Genomic DNA, 12,003 nt, shown 5'->3' on the forward strand with positions numbered 1-12,003 from the left:
GGCAAGGAGTATAGGTGACGAGAAAGAAAATCACACACACACACACACACACACACACACACACACACACACACACACACACATACAAATATATAGGCTATTGAGTAAAATGGAAGAAGTAGATAACGAGAAATTGCTACTAAGAGAGGAACCTTCCAGCAGGAATACTAGAGGACATAGTAAAAAGTTGAGGAAGGGAAGTTGCTCAAGAGACATAAAGAAATATAGCTTCCCACAAAGAAATATAGAGGTTTGGAACAGATTAAGTGAAGAAATAGTATCGGCGAAGAGTGTGCAAAGTTTCAAGGAAAAGTTGGATAATTATAGATACGGAGACGGGACCACACGAGCGTAAGCCCAGGGCCCGAATTTACAATTAATCTTAAACCGCTAAGTTTGACTTTAGGGCGAGTTTAACTTTATTCTTCATCTTATCCCTCATAAGTTGATCTTAGATGACGGGATATTTTAGGCGGGCCCAAACCCGTATTAAGGAGCCTAAGTCGAACTTCAGTCGCCAAGATGGCCGAACGTCAACAAGCCCGTCAGCGCCTAGTGAAGACTTTTCAAGAGCGAAGAGACGTTCTGAATACTTTGAGTGACGCAGAACTATTGAAAAGCTACAGACTGGATCGTGCAGGAGTACTGTTCGTAACGGATTTGGTGAGAGGGGCCCTGCAAAGCCCTACTTCAAGGAGTTTTGCATTGACACCCGAAATGAAAGTAATTATTACACTGCGTTACTTAGTAACGGGGAAAATGCAGATGTGTAACAGTGATGATCTTGGTCCATCACAGTCGTCAGTAAGCAAAGCGATCACCGATACCCTCAAGGCACTTACACAACCAGCCATACTTGTCCAATTCATTCGATTTCCTCGCACCGTCCCTGAAATCCGAGAGAAACAACAAGAATTTGTGCAAGTTGCAAACTTCCCTGGCATTGTTGGTGTAATAGACTGCACGCATGTCAGGATACTGGCCCCCAGGGAATATGAAGCAGACTATGTCAACAGGAAGAATTTCCATAGCATAAACACACAATTAGTGTTTGATGCCAAATATAATATTCTTAATGTTGTAGCTAATTGGCCTGGGTCCACTCATGATGCTCGTATTTGGCGTGAGAGTGGCCTCAAACGCATGTTTGAGGATCATCGTATACCACCGGATTCATGTCATCTATTAGGGGACAGTGGCTACCCTTGCAGACGGTATCTGTTGACTCCCTTCCCACGGCCACAGACTGACAGCCAGGCAGCATACAACAGGTAAGTTCATTGTGGGGATATTTGATGGTAATTCTTAAGCGAATACCAGCAGGCAGATTTCTCAATCAAGAGATTTTTTTATTATGAGTTATGTGTTTTGAAATATTTCTGTGTAATCAGGGTTACATGTCTTATCAGCACCTGTTATCACCTGTCTTTACCTAACGTGCCTGTCTCAATGATGTAAATACCTGGACATAAATTTGATACGGTTTACGATAAACATGAAAAAGTAATTAGAGCTTCTGGATGTGTGTGTGTGTGTGTGTGTGTGTGTGTGTGTGTGTGTGTGTGTGTGTGTGTGTGTGTGTTTACCTAGTTGTAATTTTACAGGGCCTGGGCTTACGCTCGTGTGGTCCCGTCTCCGTATCTATAATTATCCAACTTTTCCTTGAAACTTTGCACACTCTTCGCCGATACTATTTCTTCACTTAATCTGTTCCAAACCTCTATATTTCTTTGTGGGAAGCTATATTTCTTTATGTCTCTTGAGCAACTTCCCTTCCTCAACTTTTTACTATGTCCTCTAGTATTCCTGCTGGAAGGTTCCTCTCTTAGTAGCGATTTCTCGTTATCTACTTCTTCCATTTTACTCAATAGCCTATATATTTGTATGTGTGTGTGTGTGTGTGTGTGTGTGTGTGTGTGTGTGTGTGTGTGTGTGTGTGTGTGATTTTCTTTCTCGTCACCTATACTCCTTGCCGTCTCCACCGTCTCCACAGGGACGGATTGCACCTTTCTCCCATCGGGGCAGCCAGACTCGGAAGGCTCCTCAACGAAGCAGTGCGGGTCATCCGAGCAAAAAACGAGTCACGGCCACGTCCCTCCACCCCGCCCGTGTAAATAGACGCCGTGCATCGCAACAAACCCGTAACCGTGATCCCGCAAGTACCACCACCTCTATTACTAAGCCTCTAGATAACTTAAAAATCCTTAGTTTCAAGGCGCGTAGCCTAAGAAACAAATTTGATGAACTGAGATGTCTTGCTTTAACAGAAAGTTTTGACATAATTGCTATAACCGAAACATTTATCGACACCACAAATATTGATTTAAGTTCCGAATACAACATAGATGGCTACAGACTCTTCAACAAAGATCGTGTAAACCGTAGAGGCGGTGGCGTCGCCCTTTATGTCAAAAGCTATTTGCAACCCACTGACAAAACACCGGGAAACAGTAACGTTGAACATTTGTGCGTGCGAATAAACATTGCAAAAGTCAACTTAAATATATCTGTCACCTACAGACCTCCCGGGCAATCACTCGATGACGACCTTGAAATGTACAGCGTCTTAAGGCAGTCACTTAATAACAGCGACTCACTGATATTAGGAGACTTTAACCTCCCCCATATCGACTGGGCGACACTGTCAGGTACAGAAGGCGAGTCACATAGAATGATCGAATTTCTAGAAGAAAATTATCTAAGCCAAATGGTTTCTGAGCCAACTCGACAAAATAATATACTCGACCTTGTTATAACGACCCAAGATAACCTAATCAATAGTATCACGGTAGGAGAGCACCTCGGTTCTTGCGATCATAAATTAGTGCGCGTCGACATTAAAGCTCAATCATCAGTGACTGAAAATAAAGTAAAGGTGCCCAATTTCAAAAGAGCTAACTTCGTAGAAATCCGACAAAAACTAACAGAAATACAACTATCAGATGACGGCAACGTAGAGGAAGCCTGGCTAAGCCTTAAAAATCACTTACTCACTCAGCAGAACACATTCGTCCCCTCGTGCGAGAAGCGAATTAACACTAATAAAAGCCCACCGTGGTTTAATAGCGAAATTAAACAATCAGTCAATGAGAGAAAATTGTTTTACAGGTTAAAGAAAGAACAAAGCACGCCCGAAAACATTAGACTTTATAATGATGCCAGGCGACGAGTAAAAAGACTAGTAGGTCAGGCAAAGCGTAGATACGAAGAAAATATTGCAGCCAACTGTAAAAATAATCCGAAATCTTTCTTCAGTTACATAAACAACAGAAAGGCGATCAAAAGTGGTATTGGACCTTTAACAAACAGCGACGGTGCACTAGTGACTGACAACCAACACATTGCAAACCTCTTAAACAATTACTTTTCCTCGGTGTTTAATACTAACAGTCTTCCTCTCGCTACCACCAACACCAGTACTATTGTAAATCTCGAGCATGCATTGCCTAATTTTGAAATAACAACCGATGAAGTCCTTAAAGCTCTCCATTCACTTAAAACAAATAAAAGTCCTGGACCTGACAAAGTATATCCAACTCTGCTGAAAGAAACAGAGCGAAATACTCTCCTCCCTCACAACCGTATTCAATATGTCCTTGCGACAAGGCATCGTCCCTTCAGATTGGAAAAAGGCTAACGTGACACCGATTTTCAAGAAAGGAGACAAAAAAGTACCAGGTAATTACAGGCCCATTAGTCTAACTTCGGTTGTAGGTAAGCTATTTGAGGGCATAATTAGAGACAAAATTGTGAATTACCTTGAAAGCCACTCATTGACTGGGGACTCACAACATGGCTTCCGAAACAAAAGATCCTGCCTATCAAACCTATTAACCTTTTATAACGACCTCTTCACTGTTTATGACGTAACCAAATCACTGGACGTAGTCTATCTTGATTTCCAGAAAGCGTTTGATAAAGTCCCGCATCATAAATTACTTTACAAATTAAAGCAAATAGGTATTGACGGTCAAGTAAACCAATGGATCGCGAATTGGTTGAGCAACAGACAACAAAGAGTAGTGATTGACGGATTTAACTCAGAGTGGGCGCCTGTCACTAGTGGCGTCCCTCAGGGCTCGGTCCTTGGCCCAGTGCTCTTCATTATTTACATCAACGACGTGGATGTTGGACTCAATAACCGCATTAGTAAATTTGCAGACGACACAAAGATTGGCAACTCGGTTCTCACTGACGAAGACAGGCAAAGCCTCCAAGAGGATTTGCACAAAATTTCAGCTTGGTCGGATAGATGGGAGATGCCCTTTAACGTAGACAAGTGCCAGGTCCTTCAAGTTGGAACGAGGAATAAGAAGTTCGAATACGAAATGCGCGGCGTTAAACTCAAAAGCGTTCAATGCGTCAAAGACGTGGGTGTCAACATCGCGTCAAACCTCAAATTCTAACCGCTATGCATCGATGCAGCAAATAAAGCGAACTGAATGATGGGCTTCATTAAAAGAAACTTTGTATTCAAGAATAAAGATGTAATACTCCCGCTCTACAACAGTTTAGTCAGACCCCACTTGGAATATGCGGTACAGTTTTGGTCTCCCCACCATGCAAAGGATATTGCTAAATTAGAAAGTGTTCAGCGTCGGGCAACGAAAATGATCCCTTCCTTGCGCAACAAATCCTACGAAGAAAGGCTTTCTACCCTTAACATGTTCTCTCTTGAGAAACGTCGCCTCCGAGGAAAACTGATCGAATGTTTTAAAATACTTAATGGTTTCACGAATGTAGACAGATCAACATTGTTTATGATCGATGACACTTTGCGCACGAGGAACAATGGCGTAAAACTCAGATGTAGACAAGTAAATTCAGACTGCACCAAATTTTTCTTCACCAACGTTGTAGTGCGAGAATGGAATAAGCTTCCACCGTCAGTGGTCCAGTGTAACACGATTGACTCCTTCAAAAATAAGCTCGATCGTCACTTCCTTCAACTTAATATCAACTAGAGTAGAAATGCAACGTTTTGGAGTCTTCTGATTAATGTAAAATCACTTAGGTTTAAGGACAGACCACCAAGTCTGGACCATGGGGTCTGTGTGGTCTGATTTTCTATGTAAATCTATGTAAATCTCTCTCTCTCTCTCTCTCTCTCTCTCTCTCTCTCTCTCTCTCTCTCTCTCTCTCTCTCTCTCTCTCTCTCTCTCTCTCTCTCTCTCTCTCTCTCTCTCTCTCTCTCTCTCTCTCTCTCTCTCTCTCTCTCTCTCTCTCTCTCTCTCTCTCTCTCTCTCTCTCTCTCTCTCTCTCAAGGCACAGAGTCTAGAATTCAAGGTTTAGTGTTCATGTGTCTCTGTCACTTCGTATTTTTTCTTTGAAGTAACCATTAGGCACTTTCCATCCCATTTTCTTTTAATAAACACAAGGGGGAGACTCACCTTCTTAGAGAAACTGGGGTCATCGTAGCCGTTGGACATTCTGCTGCTTCTATTTTCTATATATATGAAATAAAAAGTACGTCTTTGCGCACAACACTCTTCTTTAAACCCTCAATGTACGCTTATTTCACAAGGAATAGGGAACAGCCACTATGAGGGTATGTAAGGGGAGGCCACGGCGGGTGAGGGAGAGGCGGGTGGAGGAGCCACTGGAAAGGGTCTCGGGGTGTGCCTCGTGAAGGTGTCCTCGTGCCACTATGAATTAAGCTGTGTAAGGGGAGGCCATGACGGGTGAGGGAGAGGCGGGTGAAGAAGCCATTGGAAAGGTTTGGAACAGATTAAGTGAAGAAATAGTATCGGCGAAGAGTGTGCAAAGTTTCAAGGAAAAGTTGGATAATTATAGATACGGAGACGGGACCACACGAGCGTAAGCCCAGGCCCTGTAAAATTACAACTAGGTAAATACACACACACACACACACACACACACACACATCCAGAAGCTCTAATTACTTTTTCATGTTTATCGTAAACCGTATCAAATTTATGTCCAGGTATTTACATCATTGAGACAGGCACGTTAGGTAAAGACAGGTGATAACAGGTGCTGATAAGACATGTAACCCTGATTACACAGAAATATTTCAAAACACATAACTCATAATAAAAAAATCTCTTGATTGAGAAATCTGCCTGCTGGTATTCGCTTAAGAATTACCATCAAATATCCCCACAATGAACTTACCTGTTGTATGCTGCCTGGCTGTCAGTCTGTGGCCGAGGGAAGGGAGTCAACAGATACCGTCTGCAAGGGTAGCCACTGTCCCCTAATAGATGACATAAATCCGGTGGTATACGATGATCCTCAAACATGCGTTTGAGGCCACTCTCACGCCAAATACGAGCATCATGAGTGGACCCAGGCCAATTAGCTACAACATTAAGAATATTATATTTGGCATCAAACACTAATTGTGTGTTTATGCTATGGAAATTCTTCCTGTTGACATAGTCTGCTTCATATTCCCTGGGGGCCAGTATCCTGACATGCGTGCAGTCTATTACACCAACAATGCCAGGGAAGTTTGCAACTTGCACAAATTCTTGTTGTTTCTCTCGGATTTCAGGGACGGTGCGAGGAAATCGAATGAATTGGACAAGTATGGCTGGTTGTGTAAGTGCCTTGAGGGTATCGGTGATCGCTTTGCTTACTGACGACTGTGATGGACCAAGATCATCACTGTTACACATCTGCATTTTCCCCGTTACTAAGTAACGCAGTGTAATAATTACTTTCATTTCGGGTGTCAATGCAAAACTCCTTGAAGTAGGGCTTTGCAGGGCCCCTCTCACCAAATCCGTTACGAACAGTACTCCTGCACGATCCAGTCTGTAGCTTTTCAATAGTTCTGCGTCACTCAAAGTATTCAGAACGTCTCTTCGCTCTTGAAAAGTCTTCACTAGGCGCTGACGGGCTTGTTGACGTTCGGCCATCTTGGCGACTGAAGTTCGACTTAGGCTCCTTAATACGGGTTTGGGCCCGCCTAAAATATCCCGTCAGCTAAGATCAACTTATGAGGGATAAGATGAAGAATAAAGTTAAACTCGCCCTAAAGTCAAACTTAGCGGTTTAAGATTAATTGTAAATTCGGGCCCAGGCCCTGTAAAATTACAACTAGGTAAATACAACTAGGTAAATACACACACACACACACACACACACACACACACACACACACACACACACACACACACACACACACACACACACACACACACATATCCAGAAGCTCTAATTACTTTTTCATGTTTATCGTAAACCGTATCAAATTCATGTCCAGGTATTTACATCATCTAGACAGGCGCGTTAGGTAAAGACAGGTGATAACAGGTGCTGGTAAGACATGTAACCCTGATTACACAGAAATATTACAAAACACACCAGTGAATTATTACAAAACACCACAGAAATATTAGAAAGCACACCAAAGAAATATTATAAAACACAACACAGAAACATTACAAAACACACCACAGAAATATTATAAAACACACCACAGAAATATTACAAAACACACCACAGAAATATTACAAAACACACCACAGAAATATTATAAAACACACCACAGAAATATTACAAAACACACCACAGAAATATTACAAAACACACCACAGAAATATTATAAAACACACCACAGAAATATTACAAAACACACCACAGAAATATTACAAAACACACCACAGAAATATTACAAAACACACCACAGAAATATTATAAAACACACCACAGAAATATTATAAAACACACCACAGAAATATTACAAAACACACCACAGAAATATTACAAAACACACCACAGAAATATTATAAAACACACCACAGAAATATTATAAAACACACCACAGAAATATTACAAAACACCACATAAATATTACAAAACACACCACAGAAATATCATTAAACACACCACAGAAATATTACAAAACACATCACAGAAATATTACAAAACACACCACAGAAATATCATACAACACACCACAGAAATATCATACAACACACCACAGAAATATCATTAAAAACACCACAGAAATATTACAAAACACACCACAGAAATATCATAAAACACACCACAGAAATATCATAAAACACACCACAGAAATATCATTAAACACACCACAGAAATATTACAAAACACACCACAGAAATATCATTAAACACACCACAGAAATATTACAAAACACACCACAGAAATATTATAAAACACCACAGAAATATTACAAAACACACCACAGAAATATTACAAAACACACCACAGAAATATTACAAAACACACCACAGAAATATTACAAAACACACCACAGAAATATTACAAAACACACCACAGAAATATTATAAAACACCACAGAAATATTACAAAACACACCACAGAAATATTACAAAACACACCACAGAAATATTATAAAACACCACAGAAATATTACAAAACACACCACAGAAATATTATAAAACACCACAGAAATATTATAAAACACACCACAGAAATATTATAAAACACCACAGAAATATTATAAAACACACCACAGAAATATTATAAAACACACCACAGAAATATTACAAAACACACCACAGAAATATTATAAAACACCACAGAAATATTATAAAACACACCACAGAAATATTATAAAACACCACAGAAATATTATAAAACACACCACAGAAATATTATAAAACACACCACAGAAATATTACAAAACACACCACAGAAATATTATAAAACACCACAGAAATATTATAAAACACACCACAGAAACATTACAAAACACACCACAGAAATATTATAAAACACCACAGAAATATTACAAAACACACCACAGAAATATTACAAAACACACCACAGAAATATTATAAAACACCACAGAAATATTACAAAACACACCACAGAAATATTATAAAACACCACAGAAATATTACAAAACACACCACAGAAATATTATAAAACACCACAGAAATATTATAAAACACACCACAGAAATATTATAAAACACACCACAGAAATATTACAAAACACACCACAGAAATATTACAAAACACACCACAGAAATATTATAAAACACCACAGAAATATTATAAAACACACCACAGAAATATTACAAAACACACCACAGAAATATTATAAAACACCACAGAAATATTACAAAACACACCACAGAAATATTATAAAACACCACAGAAATATTATAAAACACACCACAGAAATATTACAAAACACACCACAGAAATATTATAAAACACCACAGAAATATTATAAAACACACCACAGAAATATTATAAAACACACCACAGAAATATTATAAAACACACTGATAACGCTTCGATGATGACGTTATAAAAGGTTGCAGTGGCGGGCATCCGAAACAATAACTTCTTTTTATTTTACGCTTACATTGTCCGATTATCAAGACACCAGGTTGTCTTCTGAACCTGGCGTTCTTCTGGCTATTCGTCTCTAGTTTATAGGAGCAGCGTATAGCGGGCTTTCTTAATTATTTTCATTTGATATTGTCGTTGAAATGCTTCCCAAACTGTAAAAAAAAAAATCGTAATCGCTGTGTTTGTGTGAGTGGTTCTGTGTGTGTGTGTGCGTGTGTGTATGTGTGTGTGTGTGTGTTTAGAGATAAGGTCATCGACCAACCACTCCTTTAGTGCTTCCAAGCGCCAGTCGCCCATATATAACCCAACGTGCCTCGTCCCTCTCCAGCACCTTCACGAGGCACACCCCGAGACCCTTTCCAATGGCTTCTTCACCCGCCTCTCCCTCACCCGGCGTGGCCTCCCCTTACATACCCTCATAGTGGCTGTTCCCTATTCCTCGTGAAATAAGCATACATTGAGGGTTTAAAGAAGAGTGTTGTGCGCAAAGACGTACTTTTTATTTCATATATAGTGAAAATAGAAGCAGCAGAATGTCCAACGGCTACGATAACCCCAGTTTCTCTAAGAAGGTGAGTCTCCCCCTTTTGTTTATTAAAAGAAAATGGGATGGAAAGTGCCTAATGGTTACTTCAAAGAAAAAATACGAAGTGACAGAGACACATGAACACTAAACCTTGAATTCTAGACTCTGTGCTTTGAGAGAGAGAGAGAGAGAGAGAGAGAGAGAGAGAGAGAGAGAGAGAGAGAGAGAGAGAGAGAGACGGCAAGGAGTATATAGGTGACGAGAAAGAAAATAACACACACACACACACATACAAATATATAGGCTATTGAGTAAAATGGAAGAAGTAGATAACGAGAAATCGCTACTAAGAGAGGAACCTTCCAGCAGGAATACTAGAGGACATAGTAAAAAGTTGAGGAAGGGAAGTTGCTCAAGAGACATAAAGAAATATAGCTTCCCACAAAGAAATATAGAGGTTTGGAACAGATTAAGTGAAGAAATAGTATCGGCGAAGAGTGTGCAAAGTTTCAAGGAAAAGTTGGATAATTATAGATACGGAGACGGGACCACACGAGCGTAAGCCCAGGCCCTGTAAAATTACAACTAGGTAAATACAACTAGGTAAACACACACACACACACACACACACACACACACACACACACACACACACACACACACACACATATCCAGAAGCTCTAATTACTTTTTCATGTTTATCGTAAACCGTATCAAATTCATGTCCAGGTATTTACATCATCGAGACAGGTGATAACAGGTGCTGGTAAGACATGTAACCCTGATTACACAGAAATATTACAAAACACACCAGAGAATTATTACAAAACACCACAGAAATATTAGAAAGCACACCAAAGAAATATTATAAAACACAACACAGAAACATTACAAAACACACCAGAGAAATATTACAAAACACCACAGAAATATTACAAAACACACCAGAGAAATACTACAAAACACCACAGAAATATTAGAAAGCACACCACAGAAATACTACAAAACACACCACAGAAATATTACAAAACACACCACAGGAATATTACAAAACACACCACAGAAATACTACAAAACACCACAGAAATATTACACAACACCACAGGAATATTACAAAACATCACATAAATATTACACAACACCACAGGAATATTACAAAACACCACAGAAATATTACAAAACACCACAGAAATATTATAAAACACAACACAGAAATATTACACAACACCACAGGAATATTACAAAACACCACAGAAATATTACAAAACACAACACAGAAATATTACAAAACACCACAGAAATATTACAAAACACCACAGAAATATCATATTTATTGTTTTATTGCACTCTATGTATTAATCAGATTATATTCTTTTCTTTACATCTCTTCTATTTCCACACTTATCTGTAATTTTCTTTTCTTTTCTTTCCCTTCTTTTCCACTCTTGTCTCCTCTCCCCATTTCCATCTCCTCCCTTTCCTACTTTTGCACATCCTCTTACCTCAGTTGCACACCACTACTCTTAACTTACCCAACACCACCCTCACCTTACTTTCCTTCACCCTCCCCCAACCATTCTAACTTACCTTACCCTAACCTCACCTTTCTTCACCCTTGGCACTCTCCACCCTTGCCTAACCATTTAACTTAACCTTACCTCACCTTCCATCACCCTTGCCACCCTCCCCTAACCATTCCTATGTAACCTTACTTTGCTCTGACCTCACTTCTCATCCTTGTCCAGAACGAAGAAGTTGCTATATCATTGGATGGGTCGTCAAAGAAGAGCCAGGCAGGGGAAGGCCTCACCTACTCATGGGACAAGGTCAACGTGTTTGCCTCCACGACTCAGGGCAGCGGCAAGAAGGGGGTGACGCAGAAGCATATCCTCAAAGACAGTGAGTGGGATAACTGGTGAGAAAAAGGATGTCGAAAAGACTATGTATCCGAGTGTATGGGGTGAGAGATATGGAAGAGAGTAACTGTAGTGATAGATGATGAATGTGTGTGAGTTTAACAGGAGAGAGAGAGAGAGAGAGAGAGAGAGAGAGAGAGAGAGAGAGAGAGAGAGAGAGAGAGAGAGAGAGAGAGAGAGAGAGAGAGAGAGAGAGAGAGAGAGATAGAGAGAGAGAGAGAGAGAGAGAGAGATAGAGAGT

The 12,003-nt window shown here is 39.9% G+C and overlaps 2 protein-coding genes and 1 long non-coding RNA gene across 5 annotated transcripts in view; all 3 read left to right on the plus strand.

Moving 5' to 3' along the window:
* LOC126980408 (protein white-like) overlaps positions 1-12,003 on the plus strand; it is a 47,718-nt gene that overhangs the window by 22,144 nt on the left and 13,571 nt on the right. For both annotated transcript variants that reach the window (XR_007733171.1, XM_050830322.1), the window contains exon 3: positions 11,592-11,745. Coding sequence is in view for 1 of the 2 variants with exons in the window: in XM_050830322.1 (XP_050686279.1) it covers positions 11,592-11,745 (154 nt within the window). In the remaining variant the exon portion in view is untranslated. The remainder of the gene's footprint in view (positions 1-11,591; positions 11,746-12,003) is intronic.
* The window catches only part of LOC126980409 (protein white-like), a 47,310-nt gene that overhangs the window by 320 nt on the left and 34,987 nt on the right, over positions 1-12,003 (plus strand). The window contains exon 1 of one of the 2 annotated variants that reach the window (XM_050830323.1): positions 9,622-9,892. The exons of the other annotated variant lie outside the window; for it this stretch is intronic. Within the exon in view, the coding sequence (XP_050686280.1) occupies positions 9,854-9,892 (39 nt within the window). The 5' untranslated portion in view covers positions 9,622-9,853. Of the gene's footprint in view, positions 1-9,621; positions 9,893-12,003 lie in introns of those variants that run through there. 2 annotated transcript variants of the gene reach the window in all.
* Positions 97-7,174, plus strand: LOC126980417 (uncharacterized). The gene is made up of 3 exons (XR_007733242.1): positions 97-250; positions 5,717-5,848; positions 7,070-7,174. It is a non-coding gene; the product is annotated as an uncharacterized LOC126980417 (long non-coding RNA).

This window comes from Eriocheir sinensis, chromosome 44, assembly GCF_024679095.1.
Source record: "Eriocheir sinensis breed Jianghai 21 chromosome 44, ASM2467909v1, whole genome shotgun sequence".
Classification (NCBI taxonomy): Eukaryota; Metazoa; Arthropoda; class Malacostraca; order Decapoda; family Varunidae; genus Eriocheir; species Eriocheir sinensis.